This window comes from Triticum urartu, chromosome 6A (genome assembly GCF_056163025.1).
Source record: "Triticum urartu cultivar PI428250 chromosome 6A, HENAU_Tu73, whole genome shotgun sequence".
Lineage (NCBI taxonomy): Eukaryota > Viridiplantae > Streptophyta > Magnoliopsida > Poales > Poaceae > Triticum > Triticum urartu.
Genome location: NC_141878.1, coordinates 482,140,991 through 482,168,475, shown reverse-complemented (window position 1 = coordinate 482,168,475; position 27,485 = coordinate 482,140,991). Strand labels below are relative to the sequence as shown.

General features: G+C 43.6%; 4 protein-coding genes across 4 annotated transcripts; all 4 read right to left on the bottom strand.

The window, feature by feature from the left end:
* Positions 1-229: 229 nt before the first annotated feature.
* On the bottom strand, positions 230-1,429 carry LOC125514233 (large ribosomal subunit protein uL11x). Its single transcript, XM_048679525.2, has 2 exons — positions 841-1,429; positions 230-472 (listed from the first exon to the last, which is right to left on the bottom strand). The coding sequence occupies exon 1, from the start codon at positions 1,340-1,342 to the stop codon at positions 845-847; it is 498 nt and encodes a 165-aa protein (XP_048535482.1). The 5' UTR covers positions 1,343-1,429; the 3' UTR covers positions 230-472; positions 841-844.
* Positions 1,430-4,217: 2,788 nt separating this feature from the next.
* On the bottom strand, positions 4,218-8,231 carry LOC125514232 (uncharacterized). Its single transcript, XM_048679524.2, has 6 exons — positions 7,878-8,231; positions 7,236-7,728; positions 7,036-7,146; positions 6,834-6,929; positions 4,710-6,211; positions 4,218-4,594 (listed from the first exon to the last, which is right to left on the bottom strand). Exons 1-6 carry the CDS (start codon positions 8,022-8,024, stop codon positions 4,514-4,516), a joined length of 2,430 nt encoding a protein of 809 aa, XP_048535481.1. The 5' UTR covers positions 8,025-8,231; the 3' UTR covers positions 4,218-4,513.
* Positions 8,232-8,964: 733 nt separating this feature from the next.
* LOC125514231 (uncharacterized) lies at positions 8,965-16,416 on the bottom strand. Its single transcript, XM_048679522.2, has 18 exons — positions 15,874-16,416; positions 15,251-15,309; positions 15,011-15,142; positions 14,778-14,918; positions 14,248-14,304; positions 13,960-14,054; positions 13,240-13,372; positions 12,424-12,603; positions 12,016-12,209; positions 11,831-11,897; positions 11,379-11,512; positions 11,099-11,165; positions 10,736-10,798; positions 10,423-10,655; positions 10,198-10,327; positions 10,019-10,111; positions 9,709-9,912; positions 8,965-9,617 (listed from the first exon to the last, which is right to left on the bottom strand). Exons 1-18 carry the CDS (start codon positions 16,232-16,234, stop codon positions 9,339-9,341), a joined length of 2,622 nt encoding a protein of 873 aa, XP_048535479.1. The 5' UTR covers positions 16,235-16,416; the 3' UTR covers positions 8,965-9,338.
* Positions 16,417-19,848: 3,432 nt separating this feature from the next.
* LOC125514230 (uncharacterized) lies at positions 19,849-23,277 on the bottom strand. The gene is made up of 6 exons (XM_048679521.2): positions 23,028-23,277; positions 22,806-22,896; positions 22,199-22,314; positions 20,805-20,864; positions 20,659-20,724; positions 19,849-20,404 (listed from the first exon to the last, which is right to left on the bottom strand). The coding sequence occupies exons 1-6, from the start codon at positions 23,082-23,084 to the stop codon at positions 20,219-20,221; spliced, it is 576 nt and encodes a 191-aa protein (XP_048535478.1). The 5' UTR covers positions 23,085-23,277; the 3' UTR covers positions 19,849-20,218.
* Positions 23,278-27,485: the final 4,208 nt, after the last annotated feature.

The window sequence follows — 27,485 nt, the reverse complement described above, 5'->3', positions numbered from 1 at the left end:
TCTTTTTCATTTATACTTCCTCCATATCTAAACATAAGTCGTTTTTGCAGTTCAATTTGACAACCAAATTTTCAATTTGGTTCAGATCAAATAATGCAATTCTCATTATGATAACTGAATTCAATGGACCTAATGATGAAATAATCCAGCTGCAATCAACTGCTTTAAGAGACAAGACAGCAAAGCAAATGCAGCAACTAACAATATATAAGAAACGCTCAAAACATCATTGACAAAACTCAACATATGATATTCTAGCTGCCATAATAACATTGATTGATTCCGCAAGGTACTCATTAAAGCAGTAAAAATAGTCTCACAATGGAACCACTAAAGCATGACAAAAGTTTCTTCTTCAGCAAGAGTAGAACAAGTGAAGACATCACATCCATTCTCTCAACTGCATCAGGAAGCATCTAGATAGGAGAAACTACTTCAGCAGCCTCACATAACAACCTCCCCAAAGCCAAGCCTGCATGATTAAACATAAAGCTGTTACAATGGATTCGTACGCAGTTTAATTACTGAATGTTAAATTCATAGCGAAGAATACAGTGTGATCAGATACAAGAATAAAATGGACTAGCATGAGCAACATTCATCCTAACAATACAAGTTCAGTCAAGGAATCTACTTAAAATCATCTATAGTTACTAGCATGAGCACTGAATCAACAGACAATCTTACCACATTCTACCTAGCTTTAATTGTCATAATTCAAGTCCATATGACCTGCTATTACACGCCACACTCTTCCTAACAAGTTAGCAGACCACAACAGCATTTCTGGTACCAGCAAAGCAACAAATAATTACCGCCAAACAAGAATCTGGTCGTTACCTTCTTAAGCGGGGATCTCCACCTCGCCGTCGTCGATCTCCGTCTGCAGATCCTTGGGGTCCTTGCCGTCGACGGTGCAGCCGACGCTGACGCAGGTGCCGAGGATCTCCTTGACGGTGCCGGCCATCTCCTTGGCCATGGAGCGGACCTTCATGATCTTGGCGATCTCGATGACGTCGTCGAGGCTGATGTTGCCGTTGTGCTTGATGTTCTTGACCTTCTTGCGGTCCCTCTCGGGCTCCTTGAGCGCCTTGATGACGAGGGCTGCGGCGGAGGGGACGACGGACACCTTGGCCTGGCGATTCTGGACGGTGAGCTTGACGGTGACGCGGAGGCCCTTCCAGTCCTTGGCCGTCTCCTTGGCGATGTCTTCTCCGATCTTCTTTGGGGAGAGACCGAGCGGACCGATCTTGGGGGCCAGGGACGACGCAGCGCCGACCTCCCCGCCGGTGACGCGGACATACACCTCCACGATCTGGGACGGGTCGAGCTTGGGAGGCATGGCTGCGAGCTTGGGCTGGGGAGGATTGGCTGTGGGTGTGGCGGCGGCTGGAGTTGGAGATGCTAGGGTTTGAGCGGCGCGCTTGTGTTGAGATTATATACTGTCTGGGATGGATGGGGGTTAGGGTTTGGTGGTTTATTCAGTGGTATGGGTGTATTGGGCCGTCAAGGATCGTCAGAATCAGGCCCTTTGGGAGATTACTAAATGGGCTGCACCGCACATGTTGGGCTGAAGTAGTGGATGGTTTTAATAAAAACTAGCTAATTGTCCATGTGTTGCAACGGGAGCATACACATTCTAATGGTTACATCAATCATGTCTAACATATACCTTTAGAATACTCGTGTACATTAGGCGGCATTGTCGATTTGATTTACCGTTAAATAATTTCTCGCGAATCAACCTGTGGTTGAGTTGGTTAGATGGACAGTGGTATCCCCAACCCACCAGGGTTCAAATCATGGGTGCTCGCATTATTCCTGGATTTATTTCAGTATTTCCGGCGATACGCTTTCAGTGGGAGGAGACATTCCCGTCGACAACGAGGCGCCTACGGTGACTTCGTAAATCTCAAAATGATATGCCGGCTCAGTCTCTCGAAGGTGCTCATAGGGGTAGGGTATGCATGTGTGCGTTCATAGGGGTGAGTGTATGCGCGTGTATATGAGCGCTTGTGTCTGTACTGATGCTCAAAAAATAATAATAATTTCTCCTCTTCCACCAACTCATCTACCTCTCTTTCTCTAAAAAACAAAGACTTGATTAACCTTGAAGAAATAAACGTAGTGTGTAGAGGGAATAGAGGGGAGGCGTGCGTGAACGTGTGTAGCGGACCGTTTTTCTCCTGGTTTTCTTGGTGCGCTAAGCATGGGATGGAGGGAGATGAAGATTGAGCGAAATAGGGACCTTATGTCTTTTTTAGGTAGTGTAGATATAAAAAATACGAAATCAGTAATTAGGGGAACCCCTTACAAAGCTCACTCCCACCTTCTACGACGATGACAAGTGCGCACTACGTGTGCGCCAACTTGTCGCTACTTGAGAGTCCTTTTCTGTAGATTCATTTTTTCAAAACGTTTTATCTCTTGCACCTTGCGTCCAAATCATGAAGCATTTTCACTATGGGATACCAGAAATAAAAAAACACAAAAAAGAAAAAAATATAAACCAGAAAAAGGACCAAAACTCAGGAAAATTGAAAACCAAACGTGAAAGCACAATTGTGCAAAGGGAAGCACAACTATGCATTTTTTAACTTTTTTTGGAAGCACAATTGTGTATTTCCCTTTTTGAGAAGCATGGCTCTTAGAAGCATAACTGTATTTTTTTCCCTTTTCGGTAAGCACATTTGTGTTTCTCGTGGAAGCATAGTGCTTCTCACAAAAGCACAACTATATTTTACTCTTTTTTCAAAAGCACAACTTTTGCTTCTCGCGAAAAAGCAATGCTTCTCAAAAAAGACCGGCCAAAACCTAGGGAAACCAAGCAAACGTTGGAAAAACCAAACGAACACCAAAATGGGTGCAGAAAAAACAATCCCGATGGTAAACCTAGCGCACAACACATGGCAGCGAATGAGTGCACCACTTGGTGCGCTCCCGGACCAAGAAAATGGTCTCAGCCGGAGCCCTCCAAGTGGTAAACCATAATTGGTTGCTCCAAGTATAGCGAGTTGCACCAGACCTCCTGTTTAGCGTCTTCGGCGCGAGCGTAGCGGGCCATGGCCCAATCTCTCCGGTCCCTTGCTCAGTCGATTCGGTTCGACTGTGAGCTTTCATTAGATTGTAACACACTCATACGCCAGCTGTTGTTCATAAAATAATCAATTACTAGCAAAAATTGGTTTTTTAACTTTGGACAAAATGATGAAAGCAAAAAAGTGCTCGTGAGTTTGACAATAATCTTTCCAAAATGGAAAAAAGTTCACTAATTTAGAAAAAAGTTCTTGAATATGAGAAAAAGATATCGAATTCAGAAAAATTTCATGAATATGAACACAATTTTGACAAAAATATTCTCGAATTCAAATAATGTTCATGAATATCAGAAAAAACATGTATTTGAAAAATGTTTGCAAACTGAAAAATGTTCATGAATATGAAGTCGAGTTTGGCAAAACAAAGTTCACAAATTCAAAAAAAATCATGTATCCGCAAAATATTCACGAATATGAATGCAAGTTTGACAAAAATGTTCTCGAATTCTAAAAAGTTCATGAATATTGGAAAAGTTCATAAATAAATTTGAAAATTGTTCCTGAATTCAAAAAATGTTCGCTAATCCAAAAAATATTCATCAATATGAAAAAAGTTCATGAAATCAAAAAATGATTATGAATTAAGAAAACATGAATTTGAAAAAAAATATGGATTTTTCAAAAGTTTACAATTCCTAGCTAAGAACATACTCTCTCATTGTCCACCCCATATTATCACAGAGAACAATCTCTCTCTCAAAAAAAGACAGAACAAAGAGGGGAAAGGATCAGGTTCAAGCTATCAAAAAAAGAAAGATGCATCAGGCTCGACAAATTATCACCAGCTAAGCCGCCATTAGCAATCCGGGCAACCTGCCGGACAAAAACCCAAGAGCAACAATCTGTACAGTTTGTTTGCATACAAACAAGACGCTAACGCAAGAGCACTGCAGCTTACCATCTAATGGCCAAACTAACAGCGACTTGACTGATATTGCAGTCTACGAACCAGATGTGAAGACACTAACGCTATGACTCTGTAACATGTAGCAAATCAATCCATAAGTTTTCACTGTAATGACTAATGATAATATCACGGCAAATTCATTCCTTACCAGTTGAAACAAACAAGCAGTTGAAATCGCTAGATTCACATTTGATTAACAGGGCACAGCAACCTAATGAACTGGTATATATATTACTCATTATATAATCCATATCCATTTGACATATACCACAGAACAAACACGGACAACCAGAACCGACACAAACTGTATAGGTTGGTTCAGAGAAACCATGGTTTCACAACCCGATGCTCTCGACCCACACACACACGAAAAATTGAGCATTTCACTCCTCGGCAGCATTTGGAAATGAAAAAAAGCAAAGCCTAGTTATCACGGCACAACTAGAGCCCTCTCTCCTTCATTCAGTCCCAGCAGATGCTTGATGATTCCAGTGAACTCCTGCGCCGATCAGCACTCAGCGTTGTCGTCCAGCTCCGCGAGCGCCACCCTGCTGTCTTCATCGGCAGTGATGGCCAGGTTCTTCCCTTCCTGCACCAGATAAAGCACAGGCATCAGAAGTCAGTGTACGTCAGTACAAGGAACAGCATATAAATTAGCAGAGATGAGATAATGGTATTAACAAAGGTTTGTCAATTGTAATTACCTTGGCAGCAATAAGACCCTCCTTTAAAGCACTCTTAAGCTTCCTTAGGCTCATGTTAGTGAGGGCGACGTTTTGCTTTGCGCACTCTTCATTCTTCTCCTCAGTGATGGTGAACTTGTGCAGTGTCTTGACGATGGTCTCGGCGTGCTGAGAAACCTCACTGCCCTCGCTGGATTCTTCAAGTTCTTCGATGATGACAGAGTCAACAGTCTTGGCTTCAAGTTCTTCAAGACCCTCCTTCAAAGCACTTTTAAGCTTCCTTAAGCTCATGTTAGTGGTGGCAGAGTCAGCAGTCTTGGCTGCAGATGAGGCAGGAGTAGCATGGATTGCCTCAAGCGCCACCTGAGAGCTGTGGCTTTCAGTTTCAGCATCACTGAATTCAACATCGTCAAACTCTGATGACAGATCAGCGCTGAAATCATCTTCCTCTCCACTCTCCTCATTTTCTTTAGGCTCTTCAACTGTCTCCGGCATCTTGAGATCCTCCTCTTCTTCATTAGAATCAAAGTTAGCTTCAGTGGAGTCGTTAGCCTTCTGCATATCCTCATCCTCGAGGTCCTCCTCTTCATCAGAATAAAAGTTCACAACAGCAGAGTCGCTCACCTTCTGCATATCCTCCTCCTCGAGGGAATCCTCCTCGCTGCTGTACTCACTGAGGTCATCCTCCTCGCTGCTGTACTCACTGAGGTCATCCTCCTCACTGCCCACTCCATTGAGGTCACTCTCCTCTTCTGTCAGATCACTCTTCGGCGAATCATCAGCAGCGACTTCCTTCTCTGTAACAGCAGCTGGGATCATCTTGGTAGGAGCATCAGCAGTCTCAACAGTGGAACTGAAAGCATTTTCCTTAATATCATCAGCAGCAACATCCTTCTCGGTCACCGCAGCTGGTGTCATCTTGTTAGGAGCATCAGGAGTCTTAATGGTGGAATGGAGAGCATCTTCCTTGAAATCAGCAGCAGCAACTTCCTTCTCTGTCACAGCAGCTGGGGTCATCTCGTTGAGAGCATCAGAAGCCTTAACAGTGGAATTGAAAGCATCTTCCTGGAAATCATCAGCAGAAACTTCCTTCTCTGTCACAGCAGCTGGGGTCATCTTCTCGTTAAGAGCATCAGAAGCCTCAACGGTGGAATTGAAAGCATCTTCCTTCAAATCATCACCAGCGACTTCCTTCTCTGTCACAGCAGGTGGGATCATCTTGTTAGGGACATCAGATGCCTCAGCGGTGGAACTGAAATCATCTTCGTTGATGGCTTCCTTTGGCACTTCAACAGCAGCTACTTCCTTTTCTTCACTGGCACTGTTGATCTCATCAACTATCTCGAACACAGGTGACCATTTGCTGCTTTCACCATCTTCAGTTGAGGCACCTTCAACGTTCTTGATAGCTAGTTCAGGTGTGGCCTTGGAAAGGACACCTAAGATAGGTGAATCCTCCATTGCGGACAAGGGAACAGACTTCTCAGCACTGGCAAGCTTCTGTTCTTCCTCAACTGCAGCTTCTGATGCGTCATGGTTCATAATTAGCAAATGGAATCAACAGATAAAGGACAAAATTTATAAAATACAAAAGCAATGACATGGGTGGATTTTGGGATGCTACAGTTAAGTCATATTGGCTACAGATAAAGCAAGGAACAAATGGATACATTTCAGAGTCGCTATAGATGAACATGAAGTTTGAAATGAAACATTTTAGTCCTAAGGCAACAATCCAGAGTACTAATGAGTACATATAAACAAGTAACATATGAATGAAATTTGAAATGTAAATCTAGACTGAGTACAAATAACACAGGAATAAATGGATAGATTTTTAACTGCCACAGCCTAGAGTTTAAAAACAAATGGATAGTGCATTTCAGAAAGCTCTTGATAAGTACAGACAAACAGATGAAGGTTTGAAATGAAGCATTTCAGTCCAAATGAACAATCCAGAGTGCTAATCAGTACTACAGATAAACAAGAACCAGATGAATGAATGTCAAAATGCAAATCTATATGCCTAAACAGTACAGATAAGCCGAGAAACAAATTGATGAATTTTAAAATGCCACAGTCTAGAGTCTTAATCAAGGATTAGCTGAAAGGACTCTGAAGCATCGGTGATGTGAACCATCTCACCTTCCTGGAGCTTGGTAGCCTCTTCCACAACTTCCTCCAGCTTAGAATCTTCACAGCTCTTGTCAGCAGATTCAGTGGGCACAACAGAAGAAACCACTGCACAATCAGGAAGCCGAATCAGTAACTATTCTCAAACAATACAGAAACCAACTTATAACAGGCACATAATTCTAATAGTAACCAGAATCAGTAACATAATCACCTTCATCTCCCTGCTCAGGTTCATCCGCTTTGTTGTTTCCTTCTTCCGGAAGCTTTGTAACTTCCTCCTCCTCCTCCTCAGGATCATCGCACTTCTCATCAGAAGTAACGCCTGCATGATCACAATGCTCGCATAAAAAAACTGCCCCCATGCAATCGAACAATCAAACATAGTGATTAAGGTTAGGAAATCACTCTCACCCTTGGGCTCTGCTTCATGCACCTTCTCCTCCTTGAGTTCGGTCGAATCCGCTTCTTCCTGGTCCAAATCAAACATCGCCTTCGATCTCGCCGTCTTCCTAGTCGATCTCTTTGTGGTGGACACCTCGACCTCCATGGCCTTCTCGGTCTTCTTAATCGACCTCTGGCTCCTCCGCAGAGTGCCCGCCGCGGGAGTCGGGGGGAGGGGCGCGGGCGTGGCCCGCGGGCGGCGGCTGGTGCTGCGCAGCGCGACGCCGGGGGTGCGCACGATCTCCTTGACGAGATTCCGCTTCACCTCGTCCTCGCCCTCCTCGACTTCCATCCGGATGGCCTCGGGCGACTTGACCGAGACGCGGCGGCCGCGCGGGAGCGGGCTTCCTAGATGCTGCTGGTCCTCCCCGGCCGCCGGCGCGGCCTTGAGGACCGACTTCATCGCCGACTTGCCCGGGGTCGGGAGGCAGAGCGTGGTGCCGATCTGGTCGATCCCATCCACCTAATAATCCACAGAAAAAACCCGCATCAAACGGCCATCCCCACGCCCAAATTCATCCCCACCCTAACGAGTCCCGCAACGAACCATCCGCATCTCAAAAACAACAACGCGAATCGGAAGGGGGAAGCCGAGGAGGGAGGGCGCGTTACCGCGGCGAGGGACTGGAGGGCCTCGACCATGGCGAGGTTGGTCATGTTGGCGCGGACGCCGTTGAGCTTGCAGAGCGCCTGGAGCTCGCGGCGCGAGAGGGCGTTGAAGTCCATGTCCGCCGCCGCCGTCTGCATCTCCATCTCCATCGCTCCCGTCTCCTGTCTCTCACCTACCTACCTCCTCCTCCTCCCGTGGCGCGGCGGATGGATTTGCTCGTGGATGGCGAAATGAATGCTGAGATGCGGCGGGGCTAATCGGGGGGCGAGGGGTTATATAGGAGCGCGCGTTCGGGGAGGGCTTTATGACCGTTGGGGGCGAGGCGGCGCTCCGCTCGCCTGCCTAGGGTTTGCCCTCTGCCCTTCCTTTTTGAATGTTTGAACAGGGGCCAGGCCAGATCGCGTGGCGGCTCCGCGGGGCTCCGCGTACCCTCTAGGCTAGGCTGTCCCCAGTCACGTCGCTGCGCGCGGGCCCGGGCGGGAGACGCCGTGCGAGTGAGCGACGGGACACGCTGTCACACAGATCTGATTGTTCCCGGTTTTGACCAGTCTCGCTGCCGCGTGGGTCCCGGGACAGCGTGAGGTGTAGACGCGCCTCGCTTTGCGAGTTTGGAAGGCGTTGATTGATTCCGGGGGCTGTGGCTGGATCCTTCGAGGCTTCCCGATTTTGCCATAAATGGAGATCGTTTTTGCTTCGTTGGTCATCACATTATTGCCGAGCCAATAGAAACCTCATCGATTTTCACTGAGACCGGGTGAGAGTTTCCGTGTGGAACGAAACTGTTTCCCTTGTTGCTGGGGTGTGTGTGAAAAGGAACGGGTTTGCTTGCGGCACAAAAAAGAGTTAAAAATCAACGAGTCTCTATTTTGAACATTCTAGTTTTCTCCCTCGTATTTGCTCAAAAATAATTGTAATTATGTACTATTTTCTCAGCTAGTGTATATTCTTTTTTTTGGGGGGGGGGGGGGGGGGGACTTCTGATATATTTATCTTCAAATCATGACAGTACAACAAACATTAAAAATAATAAAAATTACATCCAGATTCATAGACTACCTAGCGACGACTACGAGAGCCGAAACGAGCATGTCATATCCAGTTTGGCAGTTCCGTGTTCAACACCAGAGAAGTACAAGTGATCCAGAACAAGTATGTACAGAATTACAAACACTGCTAAGAGAACTCGATTAGTCATTGTACATAGTACACGCAAGTACATGTTTTTTTACATGCTGAGAAATTAGTACACCACTACTGTGAACAAGGACACGTACAGTTGGTACCTGGTCGCATATGTACAGAATACAACACCTTGTTACTCCCTGCCTGCTTCCTTCGATTATTTTCCATTTCCACAGATGGACTGTACACTTCCGAGGTTTTGGCTACGTCTATCATTCTTTTGCATTTTGCATCCCCTGTATGTGTCAATGAGCCAATCTGATCAATTACCCTGAGAACTACTACGTCCTCACTTCCACTATATCTCCATCCTTGAGCTCGGTTTGAGGCAGCACAAGTTGGCCATTCACCCAAAGCAGCTTCCCATCCACACCCATTCTTCTACCGGCGTCAGCAGCTGTGCTGCCAGTACTCATCCTCATTATCTTCCCATACGGCCAGCAGATGATGGCCACCTCACGAAGAATTGGATCGGTCAGCGAGCCTAGACTTCTCTCCGCTACCGATGCTCGACGGCGTACTTGCTCCTCCCATTGAAGCATTGTCCTGAGCAAATGGACCTATGACAAATATAGTGAATATAAGCAGTGAGATTCGAGGTTTCCTTTCACTAAACAAAGTAAATGGCAGAAATGGCAGCAACATGTTGACCTTGTTGTTGATGGGATCACTCAAGGGAGTAGAGATTGGAAGGTCGGAAGTTGATCTATCACCGTTGCTCGATTCAGATGTCAGGGTGGAGGTTTCTTTGCCTTCAAATACTGCAGATACAACCATCCAGTACTCCTCCTCTTCCTCTTCCGTCAAATCAATTATTTGAATAAATGTCGGCAAAAGTCTCCCAAATTGGTCTTGCTACAAAAGACATTAAAGGTGTACGGGATATCAATCAACCATATGAACAACAATGTAGTACTAGAAACAAATTGATACGAAGTAGTAATGTTTCAGCCATGCAAACCTTATGGTATATACCATCCCGGCATAGTGTGTACTTCTCCAGGTTTGTTGACCAGTCACCATGTCCTGGTGCACACCACCATTTCTCAGTTACCTGAAATAAGTATGAGTGTGAGATAGAAATAAACGCCTTCTCACATGCAGAATCCATAAACAAAAAATTGTCATCATCAGATATACCTTCTTATGAAGCCTAGCATAAGCCTCCCAACGCTTCAACTGAAAGGAAGACCGCCGCTCAGCTACATCTTCAGAAGCTTCAAGGGTAAAACGTACAGCAACAAGCAATTCTTTACCCCCTTTTTCTATGCTGCAATTTGACTTACACAAATCAGAAATCAACTGCAATAACAATGCTACAAAATAAACAACAAAGTATGTTCATAACTGAAGTTGAAGCTATACCTGACAATGACAGCTGCCAGTAAGTGATTACCATCAATTCTGAGGACCGGATGCCCCACTTTCATAGAAATATACTTTGAGGGCACCCCGTCTGTTATTTCATCTTCTGAAGAACTTGATGCATACGACGTACTTTGTTTTATCTTGTTACCCATGCCACTTCCCGTGTTAACACTGCTCTCCTTGTACAACCAATGCGCAGCCAGTCCATACTCTGCATACTCATGCATTCGCTGTGGACAACAACCTCCAACAGGATCAGGACGAACTGTTAAGCATCTATTCAAACAAAATAAGAAGAAACTTTATCTACCTGGGTCCTAATTTGGACCTCCAGCGGTGAGCTATCGGATGCCTGAACTGCTGTATGGAGTGACTAGAACAGAAAATAGCCACCAGAAAATTGAAGTGCAAATAGGGGATGGAAGGAGTCAGTAAACAAGGCAGTCTAGTAATTGATTCGACAAGCAGGTCAGGGTTCAACTCTAAGCTAGTTCATGGTATGGACAGCATAATACCATTACTAGCTTGGGTGATTAGCAGTTCCCAAGCAAAACTAAGCACACTCGAATTTTTGGATTAATTCATACTTCCGCATTAATACTGGCTACAAGTGGCTGAGAGTACCACCTGGCAATGCATAATGATGTTTTATTTGGTGAGAGATGATGCTTACTTGGTAACCGCTGCCCTTAGGGTTGATAATATAGTCATCAAACTCCCCATCGATTGGAGTCCATAACCTGCACATGCAGATAAAGCAGACAATTAAAATATGAACTTAAACTAGCCACAAAGAACATCCATAATGATAAAAAGGCCAAGTTACACGGAAATATGATGATGCTACACCGATACATCAAATGAAGCATTTATTTGGTCAAGTAGCAACTCCAGCATATCTAGACCTTCTAGACATGGGTAGCTCCACATAAATAATTAAATTCACAGGAAACCTGTGTACTATATCAAGGATGCTGTAGCAACTCCTGACTGCAGGTCCATGCAATGCACCATTTTTGTCTCCAACAATCACCCTCAACGCACGAGCATCGTATACTTGTCTAATGCCTACACGTTTCCTTTTCATCTGTTGATACAAAATGTGTCAGTAACTAACAAATCCAACATGCAGAAGTACGCGCCATAAGAAAATTCTTTCAGTAAGGCTGACAACTCCAACATACATTCTCAAATTTATGATCATAATGCATTGGTTACACATGTACTCCCTCCGTCCCAAAATTCTTGTCTTAGATTTGTCTAGATACGGATGTATCAAGTCACGTTTTAGTATTAGATACATCTGTATCTAGACAAATCTAAGACAAGAATTTTGGGACGGAGGGAGTACTTAACAACACGAATAATACTATTTGTATGTAGTCAAACAATTGACTAATGGTACCTTACAGTAGATGCTATACAAGCTTTTGAGTCTACTTGACAGCCTAACTTCCATCCCAGGTATATACCTGCAAAAGATGTAGTGTAATTCAAGAATGAGAACCTCAATGCTACTAGTGGGCATGCAGATTTAGATAATTAGATGTGAAGTTGGGCATCCCTAAGATCACTAGGTTGTGAACTTACGACGTTGTTATAAGCAATTCCTGCTGAAGTTCTTCCTCACAAGCTGCTAAAGATGTTAATGCAATAGCGGCGTCATCAACAATTTTAGGCTTTCGTATGGATGCTTCAGAATTACTTTGGAGATTATTAAGGAAGTCAGAGCGCCTTCTCCGATCCAAAAAGAGGTCAAATGGCAATACAGCTTGCAATAAATCCTGCAGTGAAGGAAGGATTTATAATAAGATAAGCTATCAAGCATACCAGTTTGAGGAGAATGATAAAGAATTTATTGTGTTCAATCATACATATGCTGATGAGGGAAGCGAGGTACGGGAGGCAATATAAGTGAAAGTTGCATGACATATCGATGTTAGTCAATCTGATTGTTTAGTATATGTTGCTAGTGAACATATTCATTTACTAACGCACCTCCATATTTGATTGTTCTTGGTCGTTCGAACTAAATAAATCATGGGTGGAAGTCGCGTGCACTTCCTTCGTGGAGGCAAGCAAATCACTTCTAATTGATGACCTTCTCATGCTTTTATCCTTGCTGGTAGAATTCCACATCGAAGTAAGTTCAGATCGTATTTTCATGAAAACTTGGGGCTGCGAGAATTTGAAGGAGATAAGAAACATTTAAAAATAATGATGCACGGAATAAAATAAGGCATTACAAACTATAATGGTACTAAACAAGAGGTACCATGATAACCTCATTGCAGATGCAAGATCAAGACATGAGTAACTCGATGAATAGGTCAAAATAACAGCCTATGCTTTCATCCCAAAAAAAAACAGCATATGCCCAGTGACAGAACTAAATGGAATATGGTCTCTTTGGCCCTTTCAAATGCACAAAATATTACTAATTGGTCTGCCTAAACATATTTTAAGCATTTTGGTCCAACAGTGAAAGAGATCTAGTTTATCACAATCATGCATTATAAAATGGCTCCTAAGCATCAAATCAACATGTTTGAGGGACCCATCAAGTGGTGTGGCATGCAAACAAATCTTGCGTCAAACACTCAAAGTTACGACAATATAATGGCTATTAACCATGAGATGAACAAAGTATCTCTTGAAATTTGAAGAGAGCATAACAACAAATACACAACATAAAGCCCACGTGGTATGTATCCAGAACCAAGTAAAGCCAAAAGACGTATCACACTGGGTAATATTACAGATGAACAAAAGTAACATTTCGGAGGCAACCCATATGCTTAATAGAATAAAAACCTGAAGGACAGCAAAGCATAAGTCTTCTAGCTCAGCTTTCAAAGCCCAGACTCCCAATCGAGAAGCAAGTGAGCACCAGACAGCTAATGTCTCTTGAGCAACAGCCTCAGCTTTTGGAATGGGAAGAGCATAGCTGAAATGCTGATCTTAGTAAGCACACAACCATTTACATAATCCAATAGCTATTTGAAAGCATACTTAAGTTAAAAGTAGGAGCATTTCAATACATATAGAGAATGCTTAGGTGCTGGCAATAAGGCAACTAAAGGAGTGTGTTACGATGCTGATGGACATAAATGATTCGAAACAAGTACCACTGCTGGTTTGAAGGGGAAATACACAGTAAGTTCCAGATGGGAACAAGACAAACAAGATAGTTAAGGCCGGTTCATTTTGCATCACTGACTCTAGCAGTTGGTCTTTATGGTAAGGTGAAACAGAAATTGCTGATGAGAATCATTAGAAGCTCACAAAAAACATATCATGGAGGTATTGTCAAGGATATTGTCATGTGACAAGCCAGAAAAATCGGTACTCCCTCCGATCCATATTAATCGTCGCTGCTTTAGTACAACTTTGTACTAAAGTTGTACTAAAGCAGTGACAACTAATATGGATCAGAGGGAGTATTGCAATTGAAGATACTAAATACTTCAGATTAAACGGCAGGTTTTACGTGTACGGCAAGCTACATAGTAAGGAGAAGCCTAAATAACTTACATTGTTCGCATATTGTGCAAGCGGTCTGCCAGCTTGATAAGCACCACACGAGGATCATCAACCATCCCCAATAGCATAGCACGCAGGTTGTTTGCCTGGCTGACAACAGGACAATCATAAATTCCTGAGTTTTTTGGGAGCAGCATCATATGTTTTTATGGCAAATTACAAATATACCAATGCACTGTTTGGAACTAATTTTCATTAATAAGAAAAATCATAGGAAAAGAGAGTGGACATTAAGCATTAACAATCTCTAAGAGTAGCTTAATAAGGAATGGAACATACTTCTTCAGAAGTAAGAGTGCTTCCACCAGTGTTTTTTTGCCGATGCCTGCGCAGTAGCTGTAATGTAAAGCTCATAGTCATGGACAATGGCAAAAACATGTTGAAGAGAAAGAAAGTACAGACGACAGAAAGTGTTACACAATGCAGTGATTATGATCTTTCAAGATAACAATAGGAAGGGATGAACTGCATTATGCAACAAGGACAGAGCAAATTGGCATGCATATGGTGTATTGAGACATCTGAAGCAAGTAGACTGAAAATTTAAAATAACTCAGCATCAGGAGAAAAAAGGACTGAGATGGAACTTAAAACTGGTAGGAATGTCATGGTATACTGAATTCATTAACAACAATTTTAGTAATACAGCGTGCATCATGCAATAATAAGCACATTTACTATATCAATCATGTCTTCACCATCATGATTTGCATCCCAATATTGTATGGTAGTGAGATAGCACTTATGAATCAATGCTAGCACTAGCAGAGAAATGCTTATATAGAATGCTTTACTAACAAATGAATAACCTGATTTATGTAGCTCAGTTTTGATACACCAGATACCAAGCTTGCAACATCATCCCCAAATTGCTCTGCTACGCTCTTCAGGTTCTCAGCTGTATCATCAATAACATCATGAAGAATACCAGCAACAACGGTATTGATTGCCTACATGAGATGCAACCATGGGATTAGAGATGAAAGAAGGAGAGCATTCATCAACTAAAACCTATAGAAACAGAAGGGCAGCGCAGCCATACTCTTTCTCCAGTGGATGGGACCAAGGCAGCTAAGATTTTCCCCGTATGTATGCAGTGTGTAACATATGGGTCTCCTGTTCTCCTAAATTGCCCAATGTGAGCTGTACTTGCAAATACAATTGCTTTCTGCACCTGTATCACGGGATTGAGGATGTCAAATAAAGGAGTAAAAATGTCAAAGTTCAGGTGAATACATATATATGACAATTTTTGTTAAGAATGTCTCTAATGTTTTAACACCTTTGGATCCTCAAATATTTGATATCCTGTCACCTCCACTCCTTCAAATACAAGAGTATCTGCATGTATACAGAATAAAAGTGTAAGGTAGGCAAAAGAACGGATGCATATCTTACTCAAATGGGTGCAGGGCCTGCGGTCATAGGAATGTTACTGGCTTATTGCGGCAACAGTGTTAACTAAGCAGTAAGAAACAAACCTATTACTGATTTGTTATGTCATACTACTACAAGAGTACACTATGAGGTGTAAAATGCTCTGCGGTGCATACATCACTTAACTGCTACTTCCAACAATTCAAGCATGCAAATAAATTACTTCAAATAGTTATGTCACATCTAAGCTGATTTTCACTCTGTTTGTGGTCTATTTTTTTTGTCCTAGTTTTTTTTGTTTCTTGTTGATGCATTATATACTTGTGGGAGGTTAGATGTGACATCCTTAAAAAACATCTAGATGTGAATTAGACAAACTGTATATATAAAGCTAAGACGCAATGATTTAGATGGTCTAGAACGCGATCAACAGAGCTTATTAGCTAGTTGCACATATGGAATGGAAGCATAGTGATTCACAATTGAATAAATTACTCCGTACATGCTACGCAGAGAGAGGGTATCTACCAGGCAGCTGCTCGATGCGAGGCCAGAGGAAGTCGACCTTGGTCGACAGGCACGCCCCTGACGCGATCGCCACGGCCGAGACCGCCAGTTGCGCGATAGTGGATGCCACGGCGCCGTGAACCGCGCCGCCGCTTCCCCCCGCGACGGCCGCCGCGGCGATCACCTCCCCGGCCCCTACGAGCGCGGCCGAGGCCAGCGCGAGCCGCGGGGCCACGTGCTCGAGCACGCACCCCAGCCGGAGCCGCGCCCTCCTCCGCTCCCCGCGCGCCAACGACGCCGCGGCGCTCGCCGGGAGCAGCACGAGGCGGCGGCCGAGCATGCCGGCGTCGGGGGCTGACGTGGACGCCGGCGACGGCGTCATGCGAGTCGGGCGGGCCGCTGCGGTTGCGGGGGTGCTCTCCGGCCGTGCGCGGGCGGGGAGTTTCTATCTCATTCTGGCACGCACGGCGCGTGAGTGGCGACGAGTGGTGGGGAGGGGGTGACCGGGTGAGGACGCCGAGGCGTGTTGGGTTTGTGTGGGTGGCTGTGGCTGGGACGGAACGGCGTTTCTCACTCCGCCTGTCCCCTCTAGCTCCTCCTGTTGTGCTGATTTGAAGGGGGTTAAATCCCGTACAAGCCGAAATTCTTCCAAATCTCCTCCAATCCTTGGGAGGAATGAGAATTAACCGAACAAGGCCTTACAGTTTTCTTTTTTTTTACTACTACTTGCTAGATCATGAGTTTTGCTTGCCTTGATATTTATTTATCAAAAACGTTACTCCCTTCATCTAGGTGTATAAGTCATCTTACGAAAATCAAATAATTCCAAAACACTTAGGCGCGGTGCATTAACTTCTACCTCGTTTTTTGTTTCTTCACATATCAACCAATAAGAGACGAGGGGTTTGCATGCTTAATGACTTGAGACTACCAAACACGACATGCAATGGTTAGTTCATTGAATGCAATGATATTAATTAGTAAATAAACATTAAGGTCTCTCGTTTTCTCTTCTCTTTGGTCACGGTGCACAATCTAAAATGACTTACTCACCTAAACGGAGGGAGTATTAGCGAACGTCAACCAGGAAGGGAGTGGCAAGGGAACGTTTATTTATGGCAAGTTGTGTGGTGGGAGATGGCAAATTCTGTCTTTTTTACAATATTTTTTTTCTTCTTCCCAGAAGTTGTCCCGTGTTTCCGACAAAATTGGCACCCTCCCATAACGTAAATTGCTAGCTAATACATTCGCAATTGATCCCCTCCCTGCAAACGCTCGCTAGTTATTCGGGTCCTTATTTATTTACTTCCCGAAAGACATCACCACCATTTTTCATTACACTAAAAGAAGTAGAAAAAAGGACTACAAGAATAAGGGGGAGGGGGAGGGGAATAGAGCTCGGCTTCAAAGATCTTATCAACTCAATCAAAGCGTAGGTTATTGGCATCCATCCTCATCTGACCAAACAAGATAAGGCGTCTTAAGTATCGAGTGTGTGGTTGATAACTAATAACACCACGCAAAAAGAAGCAAGAGATGTCACATAGGAACGAGATGATCTAAGAACATGTCACAAACTCAACAACGCAACTTTAGATGAAACACCCACCAACCATTCCGCAACTTTGGTCGAACGAAGATCACATTGTCGATGCACCGCCTCTAATGATCATTGTCAACTATGGGCCCTCCCACCGGTGCTAATTCCAAGGATATTCCCTAAGGATTATGCGAGGCACAAGGGCCACCATTATCTAATCGCCTAGATGACTTGAGGTTTCGCTAGAGTTCATATGAACAAAAGAGCGAGCACATTACATGAACAACACCTTCCAGAAGGAAGCAGTGCCCACGGGCATCATTATTGTTGTCCACCCTAGTGTAGGGTCATTTAGGTGATTATTGATGACTATGTTTACGCATTTTTAGAGTTCAGTTGTTGCACATTATCTTCATATGTAATGTCCCATTGAACCAAGTATATGTCCACTATGCATGTTTTCTTGTTTTCACTCTTTTCATTGTGAGCATTGCATATTTTATGTTTTTATTTAGTTTTTATTATACTTTTTTGTGAGTTTACATGTGTTTGGGAGCAACCAAGGACCAAGCATGATGAAAAGCTCAAAGATGAGTTCAATGCGGAGGACTTCCGAGCACCAGACTTAGGCATTTGAAATGTAAAAATAATAATATATTTTCAAAGGGATCAGAATAAATATTTAATACCATAGGTACATTGCCGACGTTCATGTGATTCCAGCGAGCCTAAATGTTGGAGTTTGTATGCAAAAGTTATGGACACCATACCGAAGGGGTCCAGAGCTTTTGACGACGCACAGTATGACCAGGATGGGTCATATCGGCGGTCATACCAGGCCCAGAAAAAGCACGAAATCGCCCAGAACGGACAGGATTCTTCATGGATTTCCTCCCTGTTTGTTCCTATGACTTTCTTGGCCTCCATGGGATATTTTTGGGATTGGATTTGACTCATCTAGAGCCCTTGTATAAGAGGAGAAGAGATACATCCATGGATGATTGTGTGATTGTGGTTTCTTTCCTTGCAAATGAAAACCTTGGCAGGTCTCCTCTTGTTAATCTAAAGAAGAGCATCACTAAGTTTCTTCATAGCTTTAAGCTTTTGAAGATCAAGCATCAATACGATGGCCCATGGACTGCTAAATTTAACTTTGATAATAGGTCGGATGGTTTTCTCCTAAATAGTTTTTCGCACTGCATGGCGAATGATGTATAGAACGATTGTAATAACATTTAATACACTAATATAAGAGAAAGTGTTTTTCAAGAAAAAAAGAACATGAACTGGTTTTCAAACCCACATTAAAAGCATATTTAGAACATAACTGAAACAAACTCATATAGTGACCCCGCAATTATCGTAGTCACATTGTACTATGATAAAATATATGCAAAATCATCGATCATTGTTAGAAAAATAAATTATCAGACCCAAATATCACTTGGCGGAGGGATCACTCACTCTAAGGCTATGTTCGGTTACGCCCTCCCCAGCGTGCTTTTGGGCCCAAACTACGGGGATCCACACGGATCGACCCCACTAGGAAATAATCCCAAATTGTTTGATCTGGTGCATTCGGCAATGTACCCCAACCCAAACCCCTCAAAACCACATGGAAAAAAAATCAGCTCCTACCCCCCCCCTCCCCTCCCCGGAAAAATCAGCTTCGTTTCTCTCCTGTATGTGTGTCTCTTGTCAAGGCGACGGAACCGGCGGCGTGGGGTTAATCGAATGGGAGATCATGACAGGGAGTCATCCCCCACGGGGTTCAGGTATTGATTACCCAATCCCTGCAAGTCATAGGTGAGAAAAACTCCTCGATCAACACGTCGCGAAGGGGAGCTGGTTTTTTCTCAAAAGCTACCGGTTTTGTGGAAGGGTACGAGTGTGCTCGGTTTTCTCTTCCATTTTCTAACAAGAAAAATTCAAACTATGAATTGGAGGGAGTATTATTTTCCATGTCTCATAGGCATAGGCGTCAATGCTACACAGAGTTATCTATGTTCATTATCTCTATGAATGTAGACGCGTTGAAGATGCCATAACCCAGTGCAACCGGTAAAGATTGTTCAATCTAGTTTCCCCTTTGTGGAATGCCATTTTTTTTTGCTCACATGTAGAAAATACGAAAATAAATAAATAAACGTGCGGTACAACTGACAAACCCAGAAATAACAGTTTCAGTTTGTAACAGTGTTTGCTAATATGAAATTTAGGTGCATGATTCAGAGAAGAATGGTACGTTCCTATAGCAAACCAACAAAGGCATCCACCCTTTTGGCCTGCGCAAGTCTCCTCTTTGATTCGGCAAGTATTTTCGTTTTAGAGAGAAGACCATACGTGCCTGCGTTTATAGAAAGCAGAGGCTAGGGAACACTAGCAATCCACCAAAACAAAAACCTCCAGAAACCAAACAGTCAACTACGACAAGAGATGGGGGGGGGGGGCATAAATTGTATCATGCCAAAATTATCTTACAGAAAATTTACATCAATAACATTATGTTCCAGTCCTCATATGTGAACAAAAGCATAAGATGGTTAGCTTCTCTAAACTCACAGGAAAATTTACATGAAATATGTCACGAATTAGAGAATCCACACTATCCATGACAAGATTGTACAGGTAAATTTGATGCGGTCAGACCCAAGCAAGGTCTTTTCTTCAGCAGAATCAACACCGAAGCTTATCACGAAAACTGGATATGTGGCTATAAGGTGTTCCTCACCAGTATCTTTTTCTTTCTTTCTGGTGTCATCTTTCATCCAAAGGTTGTTAGTATGAGCATTAGGATCTTATAAGCAGAAGTGCTACTTAGAACTGTTAGGTCCCTCCTGAGGGTAGGCGACCGGACGCTTGCAGATCCTTCAGAGTACTTGACAGCCAGTCCAAGCCCTCATAAAGACCATCACCTTTGAGGGCACAGGAACCTTGGATGTGCCAGACGCGGTTCTTCAAATCATAGAGGCCAAGGCCTTCGCACACCTCCATTGGTGTCATCGCCCCTTTCTGAATGAGCAACAAAGCTATGTTAGGCAGGAGCAGCAACGATGGTCTCGTGTACTATCACAACCAAAAGGAGTGGAGAACGAGTGCAAAAGAGCAAATATATATTCTGACACCTATTCATTCACCTACAGTCCATAACACTAACAAGCAGAGACTTCTCATATCTGCTAAAAATGGCGGTCAAGTTTTGTTATCTTAAGAATATATTCAAGCATGTTTGCGTTTAAAATAGTGGTCAAATTTTGTAGTCTTACCATATCTTGTTTATTGGCAAATACCAATATGACACTGTTAAGCATGAAAGGATCGTTGATTATTGTCTGCAACAAAGATGCCAAATATTAGCTTCATCACAAAGAAAACATAAGACATCAATGAGCAGTCATGACACTTTACAAACCTGAAACTCTGCTTTGGCTTTTCCAATTCTCTCCCTATCCAATGAATCAACCACGTAGATCTGCAATGGTGAGGATGTTATTATAATTTATATATCATAGTTGAATATGTTCATGAACACATCGAGAGTCCAACGTTACACACAGATCATTCAAGAGAAAGACAACAAATGTTAGTCCACCTCAACTGAGTGGGGTGGATGTACAATCCCACTACCTTGGTTCAAATCCTCACAGACGCTAACTTACATTACTATTCATACGGATGAGGTTTCCCCTACAATTGTCTTCCAAAAACAGAAGAAAACATAAGTGAAGACTAAGGTTTTGAATGAAGGGCATGATCTAGCTGTCCTAATGACTAATAAGGTTTTACTGACAAACATCAGCTGTCCAGAGTAAGATTAACTATATTCACATTGTAGACAATTAGAACTTACTACTTAACAACTTTGCACAGTTCCACCAGGTTAAAAAACACAGAATAATCCAAGTATAATTCTAAATTTGAAAAGATAGGCTTTGTACAGTACGTGATAAATACTAGCAACACTTTAAGGGTTAGTACCAGATTATCAGAAAAGTTGCTACTAATAATTTACTTTCATGTATTTCTTTTAAAAGTGAGAACATCTGCTGGCACTCTTTGTGCATAAGAATAGTAGTGATAACTGAAACTTAAGAAGTCGAATCAAGATAATTGAGCTGCTCATGAGTGGTCCCTTTATGTTTCTACTTCTTCCGTTCACAAATATAAGATGTTCTGATTTTTTTTGTGTGAATCGAATGTAAGTAGACACGTTTTAGTGTGTTTGTTCACTCATTTCAGTCCATATGCAGTTCATATTGAAATATCCAAAACATCTTATATTTGTGTACGGAGGGAGTACTAGTCAGCAAGTTCACCTACGAGCTCAGAAGCAGGATATGAAGAACTGAAAGCTTTCTCCAGCTCTAACAAGATGTAGGAAATTGAACTATGTGCTGAAGAACTAAATGTGTTCATAGGCACCTTAATTTTTGCCATCTTATGCTCCATTATCACCACTGGGTTCGGGTCCCTGATGTGTGGGACCAAAAAGTGCAAAATGGCAATAAAATAAAATGAAATAGATGGGCCACAAGAAATATAACGCCAAAATCAAGATTTTTGTTTTTGTTTTTGCGAGGGACCAAAATCAAGATTTCAACATACAAATTACTGACAAGATAGCCTGGGCTAGCTTTCCAGATAAATGAACAGAGACAGAACATAAATTGGATTTCCATAACCAGCTAAGAACCAAACTACAGTAACAAATTTCATTTGAAAGGTCAACCATAAATACCTCAGCAGAAAGATAAAAGACGGGTATACATCTGTCAAGTTTGTATAACTAGAGTAATTGGAACATACCAATCCATCTGTGTTATTAAAGTAATGTCTCCACAAGGGTCTCAACTTCTCCTGGCCACCAACATCCCACACTGTAAACAGCACGTTCTTGTACTGAACTTTCTCAACATTGAACCCTATTAGTAAGAGCAGAAAAGCAACATCAGCACTTGGTAGTTCCTTTTTCATCTAAACCTCATAAAAGATTTAAGAACGCTGTCTGTTAAGGCCAATCTGACTAGCAGGTTAACTGGTTGACTCTTGCATGATTATTACTATCTAAACTGCAAGGGTGTGTGCTCAGCTAACCAGAAAGAAAAAATCAGGCATAAATATTACTCCCTCCGTTCCAAAATAGATGACCCAACTTTATACTAAACTTGGGTCATCTATTTTGGAACGGAGGGAGTAGATCAGAGTGTTCAGCTAACCACATTTACATAAGCAAGTTCCCAAACCCCCGTTCCGCAAGACAATATACGGCAGGTTGATTTATTCCTCTACTACCAACAGCAACAACTCGCTTGCCTCCCCTCATTAACAGTTTAACACATCAGTAAGGCCTTGATATAACTTCAGTTAACCAACAATTCAGCTGATACCAAGAAAAAAAATCTGAATAACCTACCAATCGTAGGGACAGTCGAGAGGACCTCCCCGATGTGCAGCTTGTACAGGATGGTGGTCTTGCCCGCTGCATCCAGCCCAAGCATCACGACCTGAAAATCGAGTACAACATCAATTAAATGGCCCGAAGAAAAAGAACCAGCACGATACAGCACGGGCAGCTCTTAGAGGAGCATCAGAAGGGGGACGGTGATCTCCTATCTGACAGGGAAGACCGCCGTACCCTCATCTCGCTGTTGCCGAAGAAGGCATCGAACAGTTTGCGGAACGCCTGCCCCATCCGCCGCCGGAGATAGGCCGATCGCTGGGAATCCCCCGGACGAACAACAAAATTCCCGTCGAATCTTTCGGGAGTGGCTTCCTCTTCGTCTTCTCCCTCAAGTCGTCGTCGTCGGACTCGTGTGACGGGATAGAAGAAGTGGAGAAGGAAGAACCCTTCTTCTGAAAGCAGCGTTTGTTTGTTCGTTGCAACGCCCGCCCTGGCCTGGAAGAATCGGGGTCGGGTGGGAATATGCAGCACGGAGACAGCATCCGAGCCGTCCGCGCGGGCGCCAACGTGCTGGATCGGGGGATGGCATCGCGTAGCTTGCACGCGGCTTCGGGGTCACCTGCGACCCTGTCCCGGGCTGGCTGGCCGGCTCTGTTGAACGATACTACGTACGGCACGCGGTTTTCTGATCTTGTTTCGTACTGGGCTGCAAGAGATCGGAGGTGAGATAGCCTGTCATGGCCCATTGCTCGTCGAGCCTTATTTGAGAAGCACGAGGAGATGCCAACACATATTTTTACCTAAAAAAACCATTTTACCTAAAAAAACAGCCTAAAATCTAAAAAGTGGCCGCGCACCAAATAGACAATCCGGGCGGCCGGCTCGCGACCGCACGATCGCTTGCGATCGGCCTCGGGGGAGCGCCAGGTGTCGCCTGGTCGGTTCGTCCAACCGCGCGGTCGTGGGCGGTTTGTCCTTATCCGGACGAGCGTGGACCCACATGTAAGCGGGCGTGGCGTAGATCGTGGGCGGCCGTTTTCGAAACGCGAGCCGTTCTCGCTCTTTCTCCCCCTTTCTCTCCTGTTCCTCCCCCATTCTCCGCTCCTCTCCTCCGCCCTCGCTCTCGCTCCGCGGCGAAATCGCGCCACGGCTCTCCAAATCTCCGGTGGACCGCGCGGGGATTTGCTGCTGGCCCTCGTCGGCGTTGCAGGTACCCAGTGCATCTCTCCTTTCTCTGTCTCGTCGCCGGGGGTCTAGGTCGTCTCGAGGTCGTCGGCGGCGAAAATGGCGGGCTGGGATTCCTAGGGTTTCTGCGGTTTCTGTGGTCAACTTACTCGCACGGTTGTTTTGGTGTAGGCGTTTTTCGGGTGGGATGGGTGTGCTTCTGTTCGACTAGTCACAGTGTCATTGGATCTGTAATGGTGGGGATTCATGGGGGAATGCGTTTGTTGTTGGTGCAGGTGGTTGTTGGATTTGCGCTCGAGGCAGACGTCCGCGACTACCCTCTGCTATCCTCCCTCTCTCTCTCTCTCGTCGCCGGTGGCGAGGTGGTGTCTAGGTCGACGGGTGGCGGATGTGGCGGGCTGCATAGGGGGGGAGCCCTTGCTGTGTTTCTGCTGTGTCTTGCTTCGTTTTTGTGCGGTAGTGGTGGTGGTGGTTTTTGTCCCACGATTCGTCCTTGATTCGATGTTCATGGCCGCTGCAGGAAGTTTATGAACTGGTTGGCTATGCAATTGCGGTCTCTCGAACTTGCTGTCTCTTAGTTGTGTTCGAGTTTTGCAGAAGTTGCCGCGTAGTTGGTAGACACTTGTGTTCCAGTTGCACAAAATTCTATCCAGTTGGCTTCATTCATATAGTAGTTGGCTATCCCTATATTCTGCAGTTGCACCAATTTTTTGCTAGTTGGGTGTCTACATACTGTTCAGTTGCACAAGTTGCCTGCTCAGTTGGCTACATCACTTTTACTAGTTGGCTGTCCATATGTTCTACACCTGCACTAGTTTGTCCCGCTTAGTTGGTTTGCTGTTTTGCACTAGGTCGACCGTCTATATGTTGTTCATTTGCACAATTAGATGGATGCATCCATATACTAATTGGCTGTATATATATACTGTTTTTGTGTTGCACAAGTTGCTCTGCTTTTGTGGTCAAGTTGGTTGTCCATGTGTTTTACAATGGACACTAGTTGCCCTGCTTAGTTTGCTTGCTATTTTGTGCTAGGTTGTCTGTCTATGCGTCGTTCAGTTGCACAAGTTGCCTGATTAGTTGGGTGCATCCATGTACTAGTTGGTTCTGTACTTCATTTTGCGCATCTTCTAACTCATTTTGCGCATGAGTTGGCTATTTTCCCCTCTGCTGTGTGCAACTAGGGACTCTTGTTTGTGCAATTTTAGCACCAATGCTTGCCAGTTTTCCAATATAATCTACCCAATCCACCAGCGTTGTGGTGGCTGTGGTGGTTTATGTGTTATTCTCGTTCTTTGTGCAACTAGGACCCCTTGATTTGTGCAAATTAGTACCAATGCTTGCCATTTTTCCATTTTTTAATTTTTCTCAATGTGCAAGTCTTTTTGTTGTGAATATGGTTGTTTTCATGTGTCTCCCCTCATGTTCAACTAGGGACGCTTTTTTAGAATAAGTTATCTCACTGAGCTTGTTGCCTTTACTTAACTTTTTTCTGCCTAGGTATTACTTGTCACAGTTGGCAAGTAATAACTAGGCAAAAAAAGTTAGTTGACTTTTTTTATGTCCAGTTTGCACAAGGTTTACTGCCCAGTTGGCTACATCATTGTAGTAGTTGGTTGTCCACATCTTCTAACTATGTTTCTTTGTTGTATTTCCTGCCGCAGGGCAAAAATGGTTATAATAGGAGGAGATGCGGATGGCAATGAAGGAGATGTATTTTTTTGCACTTTTTTTCTTTTGTTTTTGAGTTGTTTTCAACTTATGCATGTATGCTAATGTCTTTTTTTTCATGTTTTTTTTGGTTGCTTAATCAGCGTTCTGGAAGTCAGCCGCTTCGCCGGAACTCGAAGCGTCCTGCTAATCACTAGCCACGACCTGCGCAGAGTGTTGAGCAGGGAGAGGATGTTGAGGTAAGTGGCATGCTGATGACACAAGTCCATTTTTTTGGTTTTGTTTGAGTCATATAACATTTTTTTGTTTTTTCCCATGCTCATGTTTTTTTTTCTTAGGATGCTGATCAGTTCCGTGTTGTAAAGCGGACTAGACGTGCAGCACTTGGCAAGGGAGCTGAGTCATCTTCTAGGGTAAGTAAAATCTCAAATATAAGTGTTTTTCTCGCCTTTTTTAGATAGTGATTAAATTATGCAGCAGTTTGGACCACTAATTTTGTTTTTAGTCTGTCAATAACAACCTTTTGTAGTCTCTAGTCATATTGATTTAAATATAGTTGACATTAGTTGGCATTAGTTGGCATCTTGTAGTTCACTAGTTGGCATCTTTTCATAGTTGACATCAGTGGTCATTTTTTTGTGCAGGCAACAGTTGCTGGAGAAGCTGTCGCATCTTCCGCAACAGATGCTGAGGTATGTGGGTTTTTTGTGTGTTTATAAGCTATTTGAATAGTTCTTTGCAAACCTTTTTTTGTTTTGTTTTTGAGTTATTTTCAACTTATGCATGTATGCTAATGTCTTCTTTTTCATGTTTTCTTTTGGTTGCTTAATCAGCATTCTGGAAGTCAGCCGCTTAGCCAGAACTCGAAGCGTCCTGCTAATCGCCAGCCACGACCTGCGCAGAGTGTTGAGCAGGAAGAGGATGTTGAGGTAAGTTGCATGCTGATGACACAAGTCCATTTTTTTGTAGTTGACATCTCTAGTCATATTGATTTAAATACAGTTGACATTAGTTGGCATTAGTTGGCATCTTGTAGTTCACTAGTTGGCATCTTTTCATAGTTGACATCAGTGGTCATTTTTTTGTGCAGGTAGCAGTTGCTGGAGAAGCTGTCGCATCTCCAACAGCAGATGCTGAGGTATGTGGGTTTTTTGTGTGTGTTTATGAGCTATTTGAATAGTTCTTTGCAAACCTTTTTTTTAGTTACTGTTTTTCTTGTGTTGCAGTATCATTTCTTATTGTTGCACATCCACTAGAACTTTTTGTAGCTGCCAGGTCTCGTTCTTTTTTTATTTACTGTTTTTATTGTTGCACATTCAGTTGCACACTGGCAGTCTTGCAGTTGTCCTCATGAGCTTTATTAGTTGCACAAATACATCATATTAGTTGGCATGATCCATTTTATGAATATATAGCTCATTCTAATACTGATCCAAATGATGATTGCTAGTTTTTTTCATTCTTGTTTTTTCTCTTGTGTTTAATGTTTGTGTAATGCTTTCATTTTCTAATCAACAGGGCAGCGGTGAAGGAGTTGAGGTGGCTCCAGGGGAAGATGTGGAGCGACCATCACAAGTAGGCAGGATAAGGGCATCACCAGCGCGCTTTGCAAATTTCAACGCCTCTCTAACCCCACTACAGAAATCAGAGCTAGTTTCGAGGTCGGTCGGGGGGCTATTGAACTTATCAGACACACTTCCAGCGGACCTCACTAAGTTCCTCGTGCAGTCCTACCAGCCACAGACCTCTGAAATGGTTTTCCCAGGAAGGGGAAGGATCCGTGTCGATGCTGACAGTGTTCAGAGGGTATTTGATCTCCCAAACAAGGGTCCAAAA